The 22214-nt window shown below is 38.3% G+C and overlaps 1 protein-coding gene across 1 annotated transcript in view; it reads right to left on the bottom strand.

Moving 5' to 3' along the window:
• Positions 1-22214, bottom strand: part of LOC126094887 (calpain-D-like) — a 106885-nt gene that overhangs the window by 50919 nt on the left and 33752 nt on the right. Inside the window, exons 7-10 of the mRNA XM_049909523.1 lie at positions 16881-16995; positions 16600-16786; positions 11646-11843; positions 1806-1970 (exon numbers count right to left, since the gene is read on the bottom strand). Of these exons, the coding sequence (XP_049765480.1) occupies positions 1806-1970; positions 11646-11843; positions 16600-16786; positions 16881-16995 (665 nt within the window). The remainder of the gene's footprint in view (positions 1-1805; positions 1971-11645; positions 11844-16599; positions 16787-16880; positions 16996-22214) is intronic.

The raw sequence follows: 22214 nt of genomic DNA, 5'->3' as shown, positions 1-22214 counted from the left end.
CTACATTAAACCGAAATACTTGTTTTGGTTCAGAATATCATAAAATCAAAACAATTAAAGAGTCTATGTCACTCGATTTGTTTTTTAAATAGTGCGTTATTGATGTAAGAAATGAAGATTCATTTGTGTCGCATGGTAGTGAGCCAATCTACAATTAAACTGTATTCTCATCACTGGCATGGCAAGGGCCTTGCCGCAGTGGATACACCGGTTCACATCAGATCACCGAAGTTAAGCATTGTCGGACGTGGCCAGCTCTTGGATAGGTGACCATCTGGGCTGCCATGCACTATTGCTATTTTTCAGGGTGCACTCAGCCTCGTGATGCCAATTGAGGAGCTACTCAACTGAACAGTAGCGGCTCCAGTCAAAGAAAACCATCAAACCGACTGGGAGAGTGGTGTGCTGACCACACACCCCTCCTGTCTGCATCCTCAGCTGAGGATGACACAGCAGTCAGATAGTCCCACTGGGTCACTTGTGGCCTGAAGACAGAATGCTCATCACTGGCATGAGTTGTAATGGATCTGCTCAATACAACTCATTTTCCACAAAGTATTGTAGATTACAATCCATCAAATGCCCTCTTGATACATCATTAACATAACAGTTATTGTTTCCTATCATCATTGCTTATGGTTAATAAATGTAATATATTTGTTTCTTTTCAGGAGTAATTTTGATCATGTCAATACTGTACACATATCTTTGGATGTAAAGATCAATGTTTTAAAATATCTGCCTCCCTGCCATTTTCATTCATAGTTGAAGATTATTACTGTTACTGTTGTTGATTTTTGAGTCTCAGTGCGATACAGTCTGCTATGGAGTAGCAAGCAGCTGTGAGTCAGCTGTAGTTGTATGATGGCACAGTCAGTTGGACTCTGTATCTAGTACTGTACAGTTAAGATGAAATAAGATGGATGCAAGCATGTTGAGTCCACTGAATATTTGTTTTTGTAAAGTTTTTCTTCAAATTATACAAAGTGTTTTAAGTAGTGTGGAGTGAATGAATCACCATAAATTTATTAAAAAAATGAAGTGAAATCTCAGTTCCTGTTTCATTATTACATTTCACCATACATATATGACAGCAACATCCCTTCCCTCTTGCAGGAGGCAATATCATTGAACTAGACAAGCTGACAATGTTAATTACTAGCTTTTATTGTTTTAACAGACACTAGTTCATTTTCCATTGTCACACAAACATTTGCATTGTTCATAACTGTCCAACTCTGCAAATTGTTTGTTGATATCATTGATAATAGAAGACAATAGAGTGAAGAGGCATGTTAAATAGTGGACTAGATTTCTTAATATAGAACACTATACATAATCCATTATTGTTGGTGGAGAAGGCATTAAAATTGGCACACTTCTCATAGTTGAAGTTTATAACTGTTACTGTCGTTGTTGTTGCTGCTGTTGCACAAAATAAATTTATTTACATAACCTCCATGTCAAAGCAAAAGAAAGAACTATAATTTTCTGGTGAAAATGTAACTTCTTCTGAGCTGCGCGGGATTAGCCAAGCGGTCTAAGATGCTGCAGTCATGGACTGTGCGGCTGGTCCCAGCAGAGATTCGAGTCCTCCCTCGGGTATGGGCGTGTGTGTTTGTCCTTAGTATAATTTAGGTTAAGTAGTGTGTAAGCTTAGGAACTGAGGACCTAAGCAGTTAAGTCCCATAAGATTCCACACACTTTTTTTTAACTTCTTCTGATGTTTAAATCCACATACGTATTTCTTAACACTGGAAAGAAGCAACAACATAGAGATTAGCCCATAATCAGAGAATGCTTACCTTTGTCCCTCCTGAAATAATGTGAATTCAGCTTCAGTTGGTTCAAGCACAGTCAGCAGCACACATGACAAGTGATCCAGGGAGGACAGAGGTGGTAGTGTTCCTCTTAAACGGACTTCATTCCACCCAGAACGCACTTTGCAAATGTCAATGCAATCAAAATACCTATAACAAAACAAACTTTCACAGATGCTGAAAGCTGAAAGTGTGAAATAGTCACACATCTGTGTGTGTGTGTGTGTGTGTGTGTGTGTGTGTGTGTGTGTGTGTGTGTACACACACGCGTGGGCACGTGCATGAACATGTGTGTTATTTTAGTATTTTAACTAGCTTTTCATTATACAAACATACAAAATTTTGTATACGTAACATGTTACTAACTTGACCCACTTCATCTTTATAGAAATTATAGAACTATTTAATGTGGAATTAATATACTAAGGAAAGTTCTGCCAGAATGTAAATAATTGATGAGTAAAGAAGACCAATCACTGAATACCAATAGTGTTGAATTGCTGGTCCTGCTGCAGCAGCCAGAGACATTGGTCATGTATATGTGAGTCGCACTTATGTTAATGTGCACGTGCTTCCTACTTCAGAAGGTCTTTTGACCAAAAGCTAAGTCTTTTGTTATACTTGTCTGCAACTCAATGAATAGCAGTCTGTCCTTTTCATTATATTATTATTATTCCAGTCTACACTTTCCATTGTTTAATAACTAGGTTAAGAATATTGCATCTTTTCAATTAAACCTATCATGAACCAGGAGAGGAGCCAGTCGCATGCTTTCCCCATCTTTGCCAGATCACAGAACAATGTTCATCTCAGGTTTAAAAAAACATTAATCAGGAAAGGCATACTCAAATACAAATACATTCTGCTCCACAGCAGTGAATGCCTTACCATGAAATATTTGTACACAGCATGAAAAATTCTGTTATCATAGGTCCAAAGTTACTGGTGTTTTTATTTCAAGGTAACTGCATTTTAATCCCATGTTTTCTGATATCACATTTTTTTCTTTGTACCTAAAATTTCATTTTTTCTAAAGCTATATGCAACTTATTTGTTAAGAATACTGTAATAAATCCCTTGCTTAAAGTAAGATTCAGTATGTGTATCATCCAGGTTGAAAATTAAATATTCCATCATGAAAGGATGAAGTTCATTGGAATGACAAATAAGAGTTAAGTGAGTTGACCAAACAGTTTAACCAATGGCTTTTGTCTTCTAAGAAATCTCCCAAATAAATTCAGAACTGATCATGGGTGATATAGTTAGAAGGTAAAGTCATATGACATTATTGGAAGGAAGTTTCTCTTTGGTACCTTTCTTTTCTGAATCGTAAGTGTTGTGTATTATGGCTGTGGTGACTGCATGTAGAGTACAGTGCTGTGTTTGTGTTATTGGAAACATTCAAATAGTTGTTGTTATTGCTTTCTTTAAAGTTACATGACAGCATGGTCATCAGTGTTCATCAAAAATTAATGACCAACTTATCAAAATAATACAGTAGCAATATAATAGCCAAATATTAAAAAAGATAAATACATGACAAAATTCAAAAGTATATGAAGAGCTGCAAAAATTATTCTGAAACTTGACTATGAATGCCAGATTGTGAAACACACATGGTGTTCCCTGCAAATGCCTTGTGCAGAAGCTGGAGAGACACATAACAGTCCAATAGCCTCAATACTTTTTCATTGTTATGACTCAAAACAAAGGACAGGCCCCAAATCAGACCATGCCCTCTCATTGGCAAACTGGGTGCACTCAACTTAAAAGTGACATACTGATGTTCACACACCATGCATCCTTTCCATCAGAGGAGGAAAGTATATGCACCAAAGAGCAGTGACTAGTTCTGAGGTAGGTTCTCCCTCAGTAGATAGAAGAAGCTACATCATGGATAACTGGTTTACTTTACAGTCCACAGAATTTTGTCTCTCACTACAAGTCACCCCTCCACACAGCACCATATGGCCACGTGCATCAAGAGTAAGGTCATTGCTTGCAGAATGACTTTAAAATTTGTCACAGTATTTTCTATACATGCATCCTAGGATGTTCATCCGTAAGTCCATTTCCATGAATTCCCAGACGTCCTGGTAGCCAGCAGAATAGCACCTCCGTCCCTATGTTTGTAAGTTAATGAGGGTATACTGGATGGACTGGACTGGTTTCTCTGCTGAGTATGTGCACTGGATGGCTTTCATGGGCTCAAACCAGATGAGGAAATCTGTAGCTTTAATACTTCTCTTCTACTCCAGTTTTTGTCAAGATTGCATGCCATTGACAGTGAGTTTGTTTGGTAAGCAAATCTTGAGATCATGATCAGGACAAACAGCTGAGCAATGAAGCTGGTTACTCCATGCTTAGTTCCCAGAGATGTGAATTATTAAATAATTGTAGTGCTGACACCAGATGTCAGACTTTGCTTTATGGATGAATTCCAAAGTGCTGTCCCTCCCATATTACATAAAATCTAAAATTAGCTTCAGTCTCTTGAGACTCCAGATTCCACCCTTGGGCAAAAATTGGAATCTGTTCCACATGATATGCCACTGGGTCAGTTTTCACATGAATACCAAATGACTGTCACATGTGGACAATTAAAGAATGCCATTTCCATAGATAGATCCAAATATATTCAACACTCTTCCACCCACAATAAAACAAGACATTGGCAACAGCTATCAATTTAAAAGAAAATTAAAAGTTATCTCACTAACGACTTCTTCTACAGCTTGACTATATTCAAGGGTTGAGCATTCTGCAGCTGAAAGACAAATAATAATGATTTGCAAAAATCTTGTGTCCTCTCTTTTGCATATAACTCTTATTTGATAAAAAAACAATATAACCAACTAATATTAAGCTACCAATAGAAGATAAGCAACAGCTATTTACACAGCTGAGGAAGAGCACTTTTTTGAAGTAGCAGCTTTTTCTTAATTTGCTAGCTTATTTTTCTTTCAGCATGACCACAAATAATATTAAATAGTAAAGTGATAGCTATACAGATTAAGTTCCATGATTTGTGTGCCTTGTTAATGTGTACCTTGATCTGTCCAAATTCTTAAAAGTTCTCCCTCTTGATCAGACCGCAGAACATGATGAATGAGTATGTGTGTGTGTGACGGGGCACCTAAGTAAGTAGCGTACTAGTGGTTGTGGGTCAGTTAAGTACTTATACAACTGTCACACTGGAAGGAGTTACCACTACAAAGATAGTAGCCACTCACCAGCCCTGGCATGATCATCAGATGCATAGTGCTTGCTTAACCATAACCCTGGTACTTCTGATGGCCACCTTCTCCTGTTAACACCATTGTGATATCTGAAGAACTGATGTGGGAAAGACCATGTAAGATCTCCATATTAGCCCCAAGGGTAGAAGCGACAGAGGATATTATGGCTTTAAGAGATATTGCAAAACTTTCTCAACAGGAAAAGAGATGTCAATGGTCTGTTGCCTCATGAGGAAACTGTAGTGGCTAGCTGCCACCTACACAGTCAGGTTATCAACTGTAGAATTATATCATTAGAACACATACTGAAAGTCAGTCATATGCAATCTGGACTCAATGTCTTATTTGCAGCTGTGATAACCTCTCAGGCAGTATGGCCCCTCATTGATTTAAGGAGAGTATTACAGTTCATCAGAGACGAGGGTGTCATTAGGAGCACCCCAGAAAAGTGTGATAGGACTGCTCCTGTCCTCTATAGTCATAAATGATCTGATGGATAGGGTGAGCAGTAATCTTCAGTTGTTGACGAGGCTGTAGTATATGGAAAAATATCGCTGTTGATTTGCTGTAGAAGGATACAAGATGACTTACATTAAAACTATCTTTGGTGTGGTAAATGGCAGTTTGCTCTAAAATAGTAGAAAAATATAAGCTATTGCAGATGAGTAGGTAAAAAGCTTCACACACATGACCACCAACTCCAGTATCTTGGACCAGAATGCTGGTCCAAGATGCTGGAGTTGGTGATCGTGTGTGCATGAGGTGTTCTTGCTTTTGTGTGTGTGTGTTTTACTGACAAAGGCTGTGGCCGAAAGCTTTATGTGAGTGTCTTTTAACTGTGATTGTCTGCAATTGGACATGTATCTACTTTACGGTAAGTAGCAAACTGTCTTTTCCTACACTGTTGATATTTCTACCTGGAGTTTTCATTGTTTGATAAAAAAATCCTGTTATGTTCAAATACAGTATTAGTGGTGCGCAGCTTGACATAGTCAAGCCAGTTAGATATCTAGGCATACTGTTGGAAATTGATATGAAACAGAACAAGCATGTAATGACGGTAGTAGGGAAGGCGAATGGTCAACTTTGGTTTATTGGGAGAGTTTTAGGAAACTGTAGCTCATCTACAAAAGAGACTGTGTACAGAACACTTGTGCAACCCATTCTTGAGCACTGCTCAAGTGTTTGGGATCCCCACCAGGTCAGATTAAAGGAAGACATCGAAGCAATTCAAAGGCATGCTACTCGATTTGTTACTGGCAGGTTTGATCAACTTGCCAGTGTTATGGAAAAGCCCCGTGAACTCAAATAAGAATCCATGAAGGGAAGATGATACTCTTTTCATGAAGCACTACTGAGAAAATTTAGAGAACAAACATTTGAAGCTGACTGCTGAACAATTCTACTTTCATCAATGTACATTTCCTGTAAGGACCTCGAAGAGAAGATAAGAAAAATTAGTGCTTATATGGAGGCATACAGACAGTCGTTTTTCCCTCATTCAACATGCGAATGAATTAGGAAAGTAAATGACTAGTAGTGGTACATAGCACCCTCTGCATACACCATACGATGGTTCGCAGAGTACGCATGTATGTTACTGTAGATTTGGATGTTGATGTAGATTATTAGTATAACTTCCTTTCAAGATTCAGGAAAATATCTTGCCTCTCAAATGCAGTTGAACAGAGTGAGTATGCTGCCCCTATGAGGAGCCACAACACTGCATTGTGCATTTCGTTTTTACCATGTGTTGCCTCATGCCAGAAAACAATGGATCCCAGAAGGCAGTGTTGCTGGCAGTTTCTTCATAGACATATTTCACCATTGTCGGCACTATGTCTCTCCGGTTAGTCTCACTGCACCAGTAACTGGGCACGTCCTAAATCATCTAGAACTCCTCTGGATACTAATGTGGACTTAGTGAAACAATGTATATTATTCAGGAATGAGCCTCTCTTTGCTTTCATTAAAGGCTGCTAAGTTCTCCGCAGTTGCTTGGCATCAAACTGTGCGGAGTCAAATTACTGCTCCTCATTTACAAAGTGGATGTTCACTACAGGAATTGGCAGGCAATATTCATAAGTGACAAGAAAACTTAGAAAAGAATGCTCTGTGCCTTGGAGAATCTCATTAATATTGTAACTGAATCATTACTGGACACAATTGTGATGTTCAAATACAACCAGTTCATTGTACAAGATTCAGTCAACCACCCTGAATATCCATTTTAAGAGCTACCATTTGGACACCAACTGTTTTGCTAGTTGTATGAAGAAATGGAAAGTGGTCACTTGAGTGCAAACTGTCAACCAATTCTCACTGATTGTAACAGTGAGGACTGGAGACCAAATCAAGAGACTGACGGCAGAGAAGTATTCTGTATAAGTTCCAAATTGTCTGCTTTACCCAGTGTTGAGGGAATATGATTCTCCTCTGCATGAAGTCCTCAACAGCACCCATGCTGACGGAGACCTATAGTCTCATTGTCTACAGCTTCATTACAGAGCAAGTATAGAACAAATGATAACATTACGTAGTATGTTTAATGTTAATGGAATTAGGTAAAGAGTTGCATTCTTTGCTAATAAACATGGAGACATCATCTTTAAGTCTTTACTTGCCAAGGTCATTACTTCTGTGGAGACTATAACCCCTCATAGTGGCATCAGTGTCACTGAAATGTGCCTTCTGATGACAAACCCACTGCTCTCACTTGTGGTGACTCATGACTTCTCCAAATTTTTAAAAATCACTCAAAAGCCAAAATTGCACAAAATATTTTTTATTCAAGACAACCGGTTTCAACAGTCTTTGCTGTGATCTTCAGGCTTAAACATCTTTTTATAGTGAAACGTATTCATTTTATGCTGAACCTCATGCACGAGATTTCAGATGGGAAAAACTCAGCACATTGCAAAGTTTGTCATCACTAAAACATTTACAAACATGAAACATCTTGTCCAAAAGGCCATGTCCATGTACATCTTGCACATAGATGCTTGTTACATGATACAAATACAGTACACAATAGCACATCTGTTTACATATGCTGGACACATACTAAACAGTGCAAATCCGCTTTAAATAATGTAAAAGCACCTTGTCTTGAACAAGAAATATTTTGTGCAATCTTGGCTTTTGAATGATCTTTAACAATTAAAACAGGTTACCCTTCAATAATCTCTTAATGAGAAAATTCAATTCTCCAAATTTGTCCTGAACTTATTCACATTCCATTGGAGTATGGAAGAAATTTTACAGATGAGGTTTTTCCTTCTCATTCCTTTTTTCATTACATCCACATGATTGCACTTTGATGGGATGGGTTTGTAGTTATAGAAGCATGCACAGAGTTTATGGTACTAAAGAACTGGGAATGTTGAGGGGACTCCAGCTCAACAACTTCAGGTGTGCCAAACATAACATTCAAATGGTAGGAACAATGTGAAAGCTCATGTCAGCACATTAAGTACTACTCTCAATTAGTGTGACAGCCCCACATGCAACCAACTGATCATTGTAAACATACCAGCTACATATGGGCTTATGCTGATAACCGTGTCTCCCGGGGCACAACTATGTCATCTGTGAACAGCTTCTGAGTTGAATTCACTGTCTGATTTGCAAGGCATATGACTGATGACTAGGTCTGATCATATATAATGACTGTCTACAAATTCTCATTTTCACAATTGGTGATTGGTCAAAGTCTTTTGGGCAGAGGTGATCAGCTTGCAGTTACACAATGAAAAGATTTTAACACACCAGTATTACACTTTTAATAACCATTTCTATTGATACACAACATATTACCCATGTAATGTAATGTGCATCAATAGAAATGGTTATCAAGGCTCTGATGCTTGTGCGTTAAAATTTCTGGACAGAAGACTTTAGTGCGTAGACTGATATTATATGGGGTAAATTTTTTTTATCATTTTTAACAACTTTCAGTCCACTCTTTCCCTATTGTTGGGTTGGTTACTGTCCCTTCTGTTTTCTATGCATTTGCATCTTTGTATCCTTCTAGCGATTCAGGTAGGCCGTTTCATCTACAGTGATTACTCTGCTATTCACAGTTAAGTGCCTGGCAGAGGGTTCAATGAACCACCTTCAAGCTGTCTCTCTACAATTCCACTCTCGAACGGTGTGTGGGAAAAAAGAGCACTCACATTTTTCAGCACAAGCCCTGATTTCTCTCATTTTATCATGATGATCATTCCTCCCTGTGCAGATGGGTGCCAACAGAATGTTTTCACAATCAGAGGAGAAAACTGGTGATTGAAATTTCATGAGAAGATCCCATTACAGCGAAAAATGCCTTTGCTTTAATGATTGCCACTCCAGTTCATGTATCATGTCTGTGGCACTATCTCCCCTACTTTGCGATAATACAAAACGAGCCACCCTCCTTTGAACTTTTTCAGTATCATCCATCAGTCCCACCTGATACGGATCCCAAACCACACAGCAATACTCCAGAATAGGGCAGACAAGTGTAGTGTAAGCAGTCTCTTACGTAGATCTGTTGCACCTTCTAAATGTTCTGCCAATGAATTGCAGTCTTTGGTTTGCTCTACCCAAAACATTATCTATGTGGTTGTTCCAACTTAGGTTATTTGTAATTGTAATCCCTAAGTATTTAGTTGAATTTACAGCCTTCAGATTTGTGTGACTTACCACACGATCGAAATTTAGCGGATTTCTTTTAGTACTCATGTGAATAACTTCACACTTTTCTTTATTCAGGGTCAATTGCCACTTTTCACACCACACAGGTATCTTATCTAAATCATTTTGCAATTTGTTTGGGCATCTGATGACTTTTACAAGTCGGTAAATGACAGCATCATCTGCAAATAACGTAAGAGGGCTACTCAGATTTTCTCCATTGTCATTAATATAGATCAGGAACAATACAGGGCCTGTAAAACTTCCTTGGACAATGCCGGATATTACTTCAGTTTTACTCTATGACTTTCCATCTATTACTACGAACTGTGACCTTTCTGTCAGGAAATCATGAATCCAGTCGCACAACTGAGACATTATTCCATAGGCACACAGTTTGGTTAGAAGATGCTTGTGAGGAACAGTGTCAAAAGCCTTCTGAAAATCTAAAAATATCAGTATAAAGAGCTAGTTGTGTTCCACAAGAACGATATTTTCTGGATCCATACTGACTATGTGTCAATAAATCATTTTCTTCGAGGTACTTCATAATGTTCAAATACAGTATATGTTTCAAAATCTACTGAAAATCGACATTAGAGATATGGGCCTCTAATTCAGCAGATTACTCCTATTTCCCTTTTTGGGTATTGGTGTGACTCTAGAAGCTTTCCAGTCTTTTGGTACAGAACTTTCTGCGAGCGAGCGGTTGTATGTAATTGCTAAATATGGAGCTATTGTATCTGAATACTCTGAAAGGAACATGACTGGTATACCATCTGGACTGGAAGCCTTGCCTTTATTAAATGATTTAAGCTGCTTTGCTACACCGACGATATCTACTTCTATGTTTCTCATCTTTGCAGTTGTTCTTGATTGGAATTCAGAAATATTTACTTCATCTTCTTTGGTGAAGGAGTTTCAGAAAACTGTGTTTAATAACTCTGCTTTGGTGGCACTGTCATCAGTTTAAGAACAATTTACCTCTGTCTTGATGTACTTTTTGTCTTGGAAGTGTTTCACAATTTTCTTCTCCAGTCTTCAGTTCTCTCTTAATATGACCCAACCAGCTCTCTCTGGGTCTTCCTATTGGTCTTTCCCCTAGCACATTTCTATCCAAGTATTGTTTTGGCAGACAATTATCCTTTGGCCTCTTCACATGTCCAAACTACCTGTGCCATGCAGTACTTTGTCTCTCTGTCACTGACAGATCCACTTGCATCTTTCCTATGATGTCTTAATTCCTAATTTTATCTCTTCTAGTTTTCTGCAAGGCTGACTGCAGAAACTTCATTTCTGATTTCTCATGTTTCTTAATCATAGTACCTGACATATTTTCATTTTCCATTTTCCTCTCATTGTTTCCTGCCTTTATCCAGAGTCTTAGATGATTAATCTACCTTGCCCCTGAAAAGTATTTTCTGCACCCTTTCCTCTTAATGAAATAACTTTTTTCCAATTTTTTCAAGGTGGTAATTATTATTATACCAGTGGTTGCTGTCAGTTGGCAAATAAAAAATTAGTCCGTCAATGTCACTCTGGACAATATAGAGCTAGTCTGTGGTGTACATGACATGCCAAGAAGGGTGAGGAGGTGCTTGGAAAAGTTTTAATAAGTACTTCTCTGTCGCACATACAATTATTTTTCATTTGTGGCAGTTCTTTTTTCTGTTCATAGTATCAGTGGGCTCAGTATTGCACAGGGTTGACTAGCGAGGAGAGCTGGATTTGTCTTTGGACTGAAGACCACAAAAACACAGTGTCAGTACTTATTTTTCTCTAATTCTTTACCACTAATGCAATGTAAAGATTTTACACAATATAAAAATGTAAATACAAAGTGTACAAAAAAATTTATAATTCTTTTGTAACTGTAACTGTACTGTAATGGAAAATGTTTTTTGAGTATTACTTGAGAACATCATCAAAAGATATCCAGAAAACACCATCAGAGGCTCCAAGAGGCATTAGCATCTCTCTCAGGTGAGGAGTCCAGATAGGAGAATCATCAGACCAGTCACCTTTCCATGAATAGTGGCCCCATGGATTGCGCAAACGAAGTAGTCTGTTGCCTTGTACATCACAAACATCCAGAACAGAATAGGCATGCCTGTAGACACAAAAGGAAATAAGTTATTTAAAAAGACAAAAGGCAGTATACACATAAGGATACAACTAATTTTTTTTTATATTTGTATTACAAACTAATCAAAAAGGCTTTTTTAAATTCTTCTTTCCCCTCAGTATGAATAAGTTTCTTTCTTTGGCTCTTACTTGCAACCCTATCGGATAGTGTCTCAATTTTTAAACTGCTCAATTTCTTTTTTATTTTTGTAACAGAAAGAGACTAACAGTCTTACGTAAAGTGATTTGTTTCTCTAACTTTGGTGTGTTTTTTGTGCTTGGTTTACACTTCAGATAAAATGAAAGAGAAGATTGCTGTGTTAGAATGTTAGTGCTCCTTTAGCAAAAGCACATGGAATAGTTTTACTTGACACTTGACTGGTGCCTTGTACTGGACATTAGAGTGACAGTTGAGTATAATATGGCACAACATTAGATATCAGTGCTTTTGATTGTGACTATGACTTCAGACACTTCACCTTCAAAATATTGTAGTTACTGCACTGTTCACGTGCTACTTTGTCAAGACAGTATTGTGAGTCCCTTCATTTGCAGTAAACTACAGCTGCTGGAGGCAATTGCCTGGGCAGGAATGCTCTTATGACAGGAGTAACAATCAATTCGTTGATTCTCCTGGATTGTAACAGTGGATAGACAGATCACAGTGCAGAAAATCATTTGCCAGTTCATTGTCGAGCAGCTAACAGTGAACAACCAACCGTCCAGAGCCACTTTCTCCCTATGGGAAAGTCATTGCTAAACACAAATACCTATGCTCACATGTCACAGGACACAGAGTTTAGCATAGATGTCTGTTTAAGGAGTTGCGCATTTTGAATATTGCTTCACATAGTATTTATTCCCTCATGATGTCTGGTTGTAAATAATTCACTACAGTTTCAAAAGGAACAATAATGTATATAGTTACAAGAAGGAAAAATAACACTCATTACTCCACATTAAGGTTATCTTTAGCACAAAAAGGGGTGCACAATGCTGCAACAAAAATTTTTGATCACTTACCCAGAGATATAAAATGTCTGACAGACACAAAAAATAAAATTTGAAAAAACAAACTGAGAAAGTTTCTCTCTGTGGAATAAAAGGTGGTGAGTATGACATACCAACTAACAACACCTGAAATGTTCAGAATGTAATGATATGTACAAATTAATTTGTGATGTCAGTATAAAATTACTCATTCCACATCATTACAATCTGTCATGTGAAATGATCCATGGAACATGAAACTAACTAATCAGGAATGATGCCTTTGGGTATTCTGAGCATGAAAAAGGAGTCATCTGGACCTATGAGTAATGGTGCACATTGGTAGGTACTCTTGGAGCTATTTTCATTCGGTGGATATCAGCACAATGTCCACCTACATACCTAAGTGATAAGTATGCTTAACTGCTATGCAGAGCAACCAACTTCAATCCTCAGTGCTGCCAGGGGTTTTTAGTTAATTAGAAGACTGTAAGAGGCTGCTCTCAGCCTTGAGGTGCCTGTTAAGGAGTTACTTGAGTGAGAAGTAGCAGCTCCAAGGTCTGGGAAACTCACAAAGGCCAGGGAAACAGTGTGCTGACCACAAGCCCCTCCATACCACATCTGAATAACACCACAGACAGAGAGTTGTGCAGTGTCTGGTTGGTACTGCTAGCTCATCACATCGAGCTTGTTATGTTTTCTGAGGATGAAATTGGGCTACTGATGCTTTCTTCGCTGTGGAAAGAATATAGCAATTTATAGTCAAATTGGTGTAAAACAATCCCTGACAGTTGCAGTGGGCTAGGAACAACAGCTTTTTGCACCTAACTCAACCAATCATGTAACTCTATTTTGTAAACATCTCTGTGGCAATACCTCAGTGTTGTCATAGCTATATAGATGACTCTTGTTTTCACCTGTAGCTGTCAGTGCTACACAGCAGAAAGCTGACAAAAGCCTCTTAAGTCTACTTGACTGCATGTCTGATCAAATGCACCAGTTTGTTTGCTGACAGCACCTGCATGCAACCTATACCCTCGGCAAGACAATCCAGCACATCCTCATTCATGTATTGAATGTGAATAGTTTGACGGGCACTTCATAGGCATGAAGATGATTGTATGACCTCCCCAATCATCCGACCTCAATCCTGCTGAATATATCTGGGATGTCATCAACAAATCTCTTGTCCTTCTTCCTGATATATGGGCTCTGTTTGAACAATCATGGATTGGGATGGCTCTCCATCACTTTTGGTGCCTTTTGGAATCCAAACCATAATCAATCATACCATCTGCCATCTCAAGGGAAAAAAGAAGGTGCCACAGTAGTAAGTAGATGTCCCTAATTCAGTTGTTCATAGGTTTATAACTGCACATACCTTATGGTAAACTTTTATTTATTTGTTGACCAGGAAGTAATTGTACCACATATCAGACAACAAGTTGAATGTAAAAAATTATTGCAGTTTGAGAAAGTATACTTTTTTAAGTTTTTTATCTGAATTCCAGTTTGCACTTCATATGAAAAAGATATCACATTACTCAAGAAAAACTGACCAATAATTTTACAATTTAATGGCTTTCATCCAAACCAAGCACTCAGTTCACCTTATTGCCTTCAGAAATTTTACTATTTTATGCTCTATAGAACTTAAGTTTTCATGAGGTTTGTGTGTGTGTGTGTGTGTGTGTGTGTGTGTAAATGATTTGTCTGTTTACCATTTGTGCAGTCCATTCACCAATTACATTGTGCACTGTCTTTTTGATGTTCGCCATTATTTTCTACGAAAAATACTAATGTATTCATGTAAATATGAAGCTCCTAGCAAGAGATAAACAACATCTACCTAATTTAACAGAGGAAGCAGCAGCTTAATCAAAGGAACTGTTTTCCAGTTAATCTTTAGGTTACATTTAGTTTGGGGAAATCACAGATAGTACTACACAGTATAGTGATAGTTTGCTGTTAATACAGTTAACACATTAAGTCCTTAAGATTTATTTCACTTCTGTCAATGTATACTTAGACTCTTTTCATATTCATACAGGTTCTCCTCCTTAACGGGCTGGACAGAGTACGGTGAATGAATGAACTGTGTTTATTAAAATCTTAGTCTCAGAGCAGAATAATATAAAGATGCACATTTTTGGATAGTTTAATGTGAGCAGGAATTAGAGAATGGCATAAATTTTATTCATAAGGTGCTTTTAAAAAACAGTTGTTGGCAACAAATGTGTACATCAGAGCTATCATAATGACATCTGCTGTCTCTTGATGGGGGGGGAAAAAAAAAAAAAAAAAAAAAAAAAAAAAAAAAACTTTCAATTTTATACATAAAAAGGGTACCATGTATGACATAATACTATACATTTAGTCCATTTGCAAGCAAGTACCAAACCTATTTTATTGTGAAATTCAGCTCATTCTGTTTGTTGACGAAATGCACAAGACGGTACTGTCAAAATGATGCGATGTTTCTTAAAATCTAGAAGGTATCTGATACAGTTTTGCACTTTTGCCAAGTGGACAAAATATGAAATCGCAGAGAAATGGACCTGCTTTGTGACTGGAATGAAGACTTCTTCGGAAATACAACTCGACTGGTCATTATTACCATGAGAAATAATGTGTTACAGAGCCATATGTGCAAGTGTGGATGAAAAAGTAATGCCTCTCATGTAATAAAAAAATTAATGATTAATATATAAAGGTGGGATTAGTAAAGTTCCCTACTCAACAATACCGTTCAGCACAGTCACCATGCATTTGTACACATTTCTGCCATCGATGAACCAAGAGATCAAATTCAGTTTGGTAAAATTCAGGATTTTGCTTCTTGACCCATGATTTTAAAGCTGTTTTAACTTTATCCATGGAGTAAGAACATGGAGATGCTGTAATGGGCATAAGCAATGTGTGGTGGTGTGTGAAGAAGTTTGGTAATGGATAAATGGATACCGCAGGTACACATGCTGCAGCCTGACAATATCTGTCACCGATATCAATTGAGGACATGCTGATGAAGCGATTGAAGGAGACAGACATGTTAGAGTTCACAGTCAACAGTGAAACCTATGTAACCACATTTAAGTAAATTAGAACAGCAGTAAGAAAGTGATACCACTAAAAGACATTCATGCCATCATGCTTCATCACAATTATTCACTCCCCCATGTCATTTTTCGCAGACCAAGTAATTGCAAAAATGGGTTGGTCAATGGTGCCTCGTGCACCCTACAGCCATGATTTGCCCCCATCTGACTTCTATCTGTTTGGAACTATGAAAGACAACTTATGTAGTTAGATATTCAATGACTTGGATGAGATTAAAACAGCTGTCTTGGCTCATCAGCATATTTTCTAAACATATGGCCTCCCATACAACTAATAAAAACCTTGGTCATATGCCTATGGACATATACGACCCAACATCTCTTCTATACTTGTATATTGTCTCTCTGTCCATTGATCATGTGTGTCATTTACTCTGTTTATCAGTCAATCTTAGCAGTTATTTATGAGTCCATGGTCTTATCCATTCTTCAGATACTTCTAGTGGAAAATGCACCAATTTTTTTTTTTTCTTTTTTTTTTCTTTTTAAGAAACTTCAAATTTTAGCATTTGCTACTTTAAGTGACTTATCATTGTACCCCTTCTTCTAATTGATATTTCAGATATTTGGTGGCTATCTCCCTATTCTAAAACATTTATTCATTCTCACCAATCTATTATAACCTGTGCCAGCTACCTGGGACGGAGGCCTTTGCGCTGATATTCTTCCTCATCGACTTTCATATTTCCACCACCACATGAGGCTCCCATGAGGAAGCGAGCCTGCCGTGAGCTCAACAACTGTGCCCATATTAGGTCACGGTCCAGCTCATCTTCTGATGGTAATGACGATGGCTGGAGGGGAACACTTTCACATGGAGCACCTACAAACAGAAAGAAGGAGAAGATTTTAGTTAATTTTAGGCACAAGTATGATTAAAAGGGCATAATTTAATCATAAGTTCTGTCTGTATTTACCTGTAAGTGTTGCCAGGCCTTCAATAGCTCGACCCGAAACCAGTGCTTCATAACAACCATGAATTTTAGCAACAGACTTCTCTATTAATGGTACCCATAGCTGTTTTCTTTTGGCCTAGAAAAACAACACTGTACATTAGCATAAATTCTAAAATACATGGTTACTATCACCAAAAATCTAAGCACACACAATAGAGAATAGTGAAATGATAATGTGATTGCCATGTTCTTCAATTTGCAGTATGTGTTCATGGGATTAGAGTATTAAATTAGTTTCCTGACAGATTTAAGCAGTGTGTCATATTGGGAAGACATACTGGAACCTTGTTATTCATGATCAGGCCTCTAAGCAACTGATATGCCCAGGCACAAAATATTTATTCTGTAAATAACATCTAGGCTATAATTATGACAGTCTCCATGGTACTAATTTCCCCAGGGAAGCTGGTCTAGCAACATATACAGCAGAGCATCTGTGAAGTTTGGAAAGCAAGAGAGAGACAAAAAGATTCACTCTGGGAATATGAAATGGGTTTAAAACACTTTCATAATCACTTCAACACTGAGCATAATGCGCACACACACACACACACACACACACACACACACACACACACACACACACACACACACTACAAAAAGAAAAAAAATATATATACCATCAAGTACATAACTGTGAAAAAACAAATGGTCAAGTATTACACATACAAATAATTACTCAGTTTGTAGGAGGCAAAGTTCTTGAGCCATTATGAACAGCCTCTGTTGCAGACTCCGGCAGTGAATGACTTTCAAAAGCTCAGCTTTTAAGAATATGTCAGACTTTTTTTAAACAGCAATATATATTCTTCTGTGAATAAAGGTTTAGAGATAATCACAGAATTATGCTAAAGATCATTCGAGTGTTATTCCTGATACTAGTAAAGTATGATCTGTGACATTTGTTTGGTAGCACTGCTGGAAATTTCAGACTCACATTATATAAATTTTGTTTTGTAATATTTTATAAATCTGATTTTGAAGTTGAATGTTCTTATTGCGAATAGTGAAAATACTAAACAAATCTTGAGAGAGGCATTTTTAAATGATATAAGAAAGATTATTACATCTTCCAATATTTTTTGTCAACAGAGTTGATTCAATTGTCTTGATCTATCTTGGACAAAATTGCTACAACGTTGAACCACCGTGAGTTAAGTTGCTCAAATAAGTCTAGTTTGCTGTCCCATCATATGACCATATCTCCTTTCAGTGATTTCTGCAGGCCTTTCTGAAGGTCTTATCTTTTTCAAAAGTTGTGACAGCCAACAAGAATTTATTTATCTCTGAACATCACTCTTCTTATCATTGATAACTCCTCAAGTTGTGGACTCCAAAAAACATAGTATTGAAGAGGCACACTGAGCATCAAAGTCTCTTATACTGATGATGTGCTGCTACTCATACAACGTTTGGACCTCTGTCAGCAACAAACTCTATGGTTTGCACAATGCTTTTTAAATTGAATGGCCATAATATCTTTATCTGTTCACATTTAATATTTTCTCCAGTTTTTTAATCTCACTCTTGATATCTCCAACCTGAAGTTTTGCTCCTTCACTGTTAATGTAATGTTCAGTCACTCCCACATAGTGTATTTTCCGTAGGCTGACTGTTAGTGACCCCCTACATATCTGAAAACATTCCTCACCTCTCTAGAAACAGCTTCATACAAATAATCAATGGTTTCCTTTGTATTTCTCAAAATTGTGGTTGGATGAGGTAACTGTTTATTCGCAATCAAGCACTTACCTGGTTCCCCACATCAATAAGAAACTAAGGAACTGTGCACTCTTGAGAAATATATTTTCATATGCAACTTCCAATGGTAAAATGTCTTTGCTGAAAAGATCAAGGTGCTTTTTTTTTCACAGCTACCTACAAATTTGGTGGAACTTCAAAAACTTTACATCTCTCTTAGTATTTAAAAGAATAATTATACTACTGTTGTCCAGCCTTGCACACTTATTCTAAAAGATTTGAAGCCCCAGTTTTGTGTCCAGTGAAAGAATAACTTTTTTTACATTCAATAAAACATTGATATTTTGATTTTCTAATTGTCAACAAATACATAAGAAAATATCTTACAAAGTGACAGTTTCAATTTGGCTTCTCACAATAATGTGAAATCACTTTCATTCACCTTACATAAAATGATGTTCGTAGTGTTCATTTGATTAAAACACTCCCACTAATGTTTACTACGATGCATTCATGACATGGTCACTGTCAATACACAGTGTTAACTGAAGGCAGCAGAAACTTGTTAACTCTCACTTCTTAGGTGGCCAATTGCCAGGGTTGTCACCCAGAACATGCTTCACAGACGGTCCGAAAAATACAGCCACAGTAGTGCATGGACACTATGTGCAGGTCCCTTGGGTACAGCTAAAGCCTTCATAGCTAGTTGGTAAGCAAGAAACAGACTTCCATTTAACCTTGGGCCACTGTTTTCAAGTTTTTTCCTAAAATTACAACCGAGTTGCAATTCATCTTATTCATTGACTGCAGACAAAACAATTTGATGAAAAGGGCATGATAAAATTGATACTGTCCTTTAATTTTTAACTACAAAGCAATTATTATTGGAGATGTCCACAGATAACATGCAGTTATGTGCAACAGTGCATGCTTTATCTGCAGTGTAACAATTACTGCAGATATCCACTTCGGCTCAGACCTCTAGCTGTGGGACAGTGATAGGACCCCATCTTTATGGCAAATGAACTGCTGTTTCTCTTCATCTGCTGTGATTAACCATTGTTACAACCTTCTCAAGTTGTTAGTAAACAGCACAAAACACATTTACTTTTGAGTCATACCATTCCATATCTCAGATTCTATCATCTCATAACTACCAATCCTTGAACAATTACACCAACAACCTGAAAACAGCTTTTGCATCCCGTAACTACCCTCCCGACCTGGTACAGAAGCAAATAACCAGAGCCACTTCTTCATCTCCTCAAACCCGGAACCTTCCACAGAAGAACCCCAAAAGTGCCCCACTTGTGACAGGATACTTTCCGGGACTGGATCAGATTCTGAATGTGGCTCTCCAGCAGGGATACGACTTCCTCAAATCCTGCCCTGAAATTAGATCCATCCTTCATGAAATCCTCCCCACTCCACCAAGAGCGTCTTTCCGCCGTCCACCTAACCTTCGTAACCTCTTAGTTCATCCCTATGAAATCCCCAAACCACCTTCCCTACCCTCTGGCTCCTACCCCTGTAACCACCCCCGGTGTAAAACCTGTCCCATGCACCCTCCCACCACCACCTATTCCAGTCCTGTAACCCGGAAGGTGTACACGATCAAAGGCAGAGCCACGTGTGAAAGCACCCACGTGATTTACCAACTGACCTGCCTACACTGTGAAGCGTTCTATGTGGGAATGACCAGCAACAAACTGTCCATTCGCATGAATGGACACAGGCAGACAGTGTTTGTTGGTAATGAGGCTAAACATGCCTTGGAGCACGGCCAGCACATCTTGGCACAGTGTTACACCGTCCGGGTTATCTGGATACTTTCCACTAACACCAACCAGAACTCTGGAGATGGGAACTTGCCCTTCAGCATATCCTCTCTTCTCGCTATCCGCCAGGCCTCAATCTCCGCTAATTTCTAATTTCAATTTGCCGCCGCTCATACCTCACCTGTCTTTCAACATCATCTTTGCCTCTGTACTTCCGCCCCGACTGACATCTCTGCCCAAACTCTTTGCCTTTACAAATGTCTGCTTGTGTCTGTGTATATGCGGATGGATATGTGTGTGTGTGCGAGTGTATACCTGTCCTTTTTTCCCCCAAAGGTAAGTCTTTCCACTCCTGGGATTGGAATGACTCCTTACCCTCTCCCTTAAAACCCATATCCTTTTGTCTTTCCCTCTCCTTCCCTCTTTCCTGACGAGGCAGCCGTTGGTTGCAAAAGCTAGAATTTTGTGTGTATGTTTGTGTTTGTTTGTGTGTCTATCGACCTGCCAGCGCTTTTGTTTGGTAAGTCTCATCATCTTTCTTGTTAAATATATTTTTCCCACATGGAATGTTTCCCTCTACAGAATTTTTCTTATAAATGAGTTCTTTTAAGCACATAGACCTCCACAGTGAAGCCAACTTGAACAACATCATTTTGGGAACTCATCTACATATTTCTGTGTAATAAACCGAGAACTATAAATCCAAAATTCTCACCGGCATGTAGTACTCCTCTTCACATGACTAATTTTCTGGCTCCTGAAGACTGTCTTTCCTATGCAGTGTGTCCAAAATGGACTGTCATGTCATTTTCCAATGTCACTAAATCAGTTTCCTGACTCTAGTGTTACTGTTTTCTGCAGGAAGGCATCAGTGCTCTCTTGTGTCATTTGTTTATTCAGTTGCACCTTCATTTTGTGGAGCTATCTCCATGATGGCTGTGCAGTGCTTATTGGTCTTGGACCACTAGTAGCCAGATGTTGGCAGCTCATAGCCATCCTCCTTGTTCCATAGAAATGTTGCTCCATCACTCGCAATGATTTTTCTCTCAAGCCATTACCCTCTTTGACAGTGATCATAAATTTTTCAAACAAGTTCTGTCTCTTTACAGGATAATTAGAATGTAGCTTGTGTATCAGTTTCGATTTGTAGATGGTCCACAGAAATTACTTGCATAATTTCTTGAAGAAGCACATGTTAACCAAACTACTGAACAGTTGCAATGGTCAAAAACTTTAGTGTGACTGTGGCACCATGCAAAAGTAAATTAATTACTTGCATAATTGATTAATGGAAAATCTCATATAAAGATGTGAAACAAATACCAACAAAGAGATAGAGGGGCTGGCCAGTACTTACCTCAGCTCAGTACAGCCGATAGATAACACAAAACAGAACAGAAAATTTACATTCCTAGCTTTCCGAACTTTGTTCCTTCATCAGGGAGGAGAGAGGGGGAAAAAGGGAAAGTGGACTCAGTTACTCGCAACCCAGGTTATGAAGCAACAGGGAAAGGTAAACAGGGAGGGAAGCAAGGATGGAAGCATGGTTGTCAGAGGGAAGCCAAAGATATTCTACTGTTAAGTACTGTGCCAGTTTCAAACCAAAGAGGATGCATACAGAAGTAAAGAGGTATATAGTACAAAGATAAACACAACTATGTAGGATGAAAAGATACATGAATGGCCAAAGAGGAGAGGGAAAAAGAAGAAGACTGAAGAGTAAATGGGAGTGAGGTTGGTTACCGTAGGTTCAGTTCAGGGGGATGGCGGGATGAAAGGATGTGTTGGAGTGCAAGTTCCCAGCTCCGCAGTTCCG

The sequence above is a fragment of the Schistocerca cancellata genome, chromosome 8 (genome assembly GCF_023864275.1).
Source record: "Schistocerca cancellata isolate TAMUIC-IGC-003103 chromosome 8, iqSchCanc2.1, whole genome shotgun sequence".
Taxonomy (NCBI): Eukaryota; Metazoa; Arthropoda; class Insecta; order Orthoptera; family Acrididae; genus Schistocerca; species Schistocerca cancellata.
The sequence above is the reverse complement of the archived record's forward strand: the minus strand, read 5'-3'. Positions and strand labels throughout refer to the sequence as shown.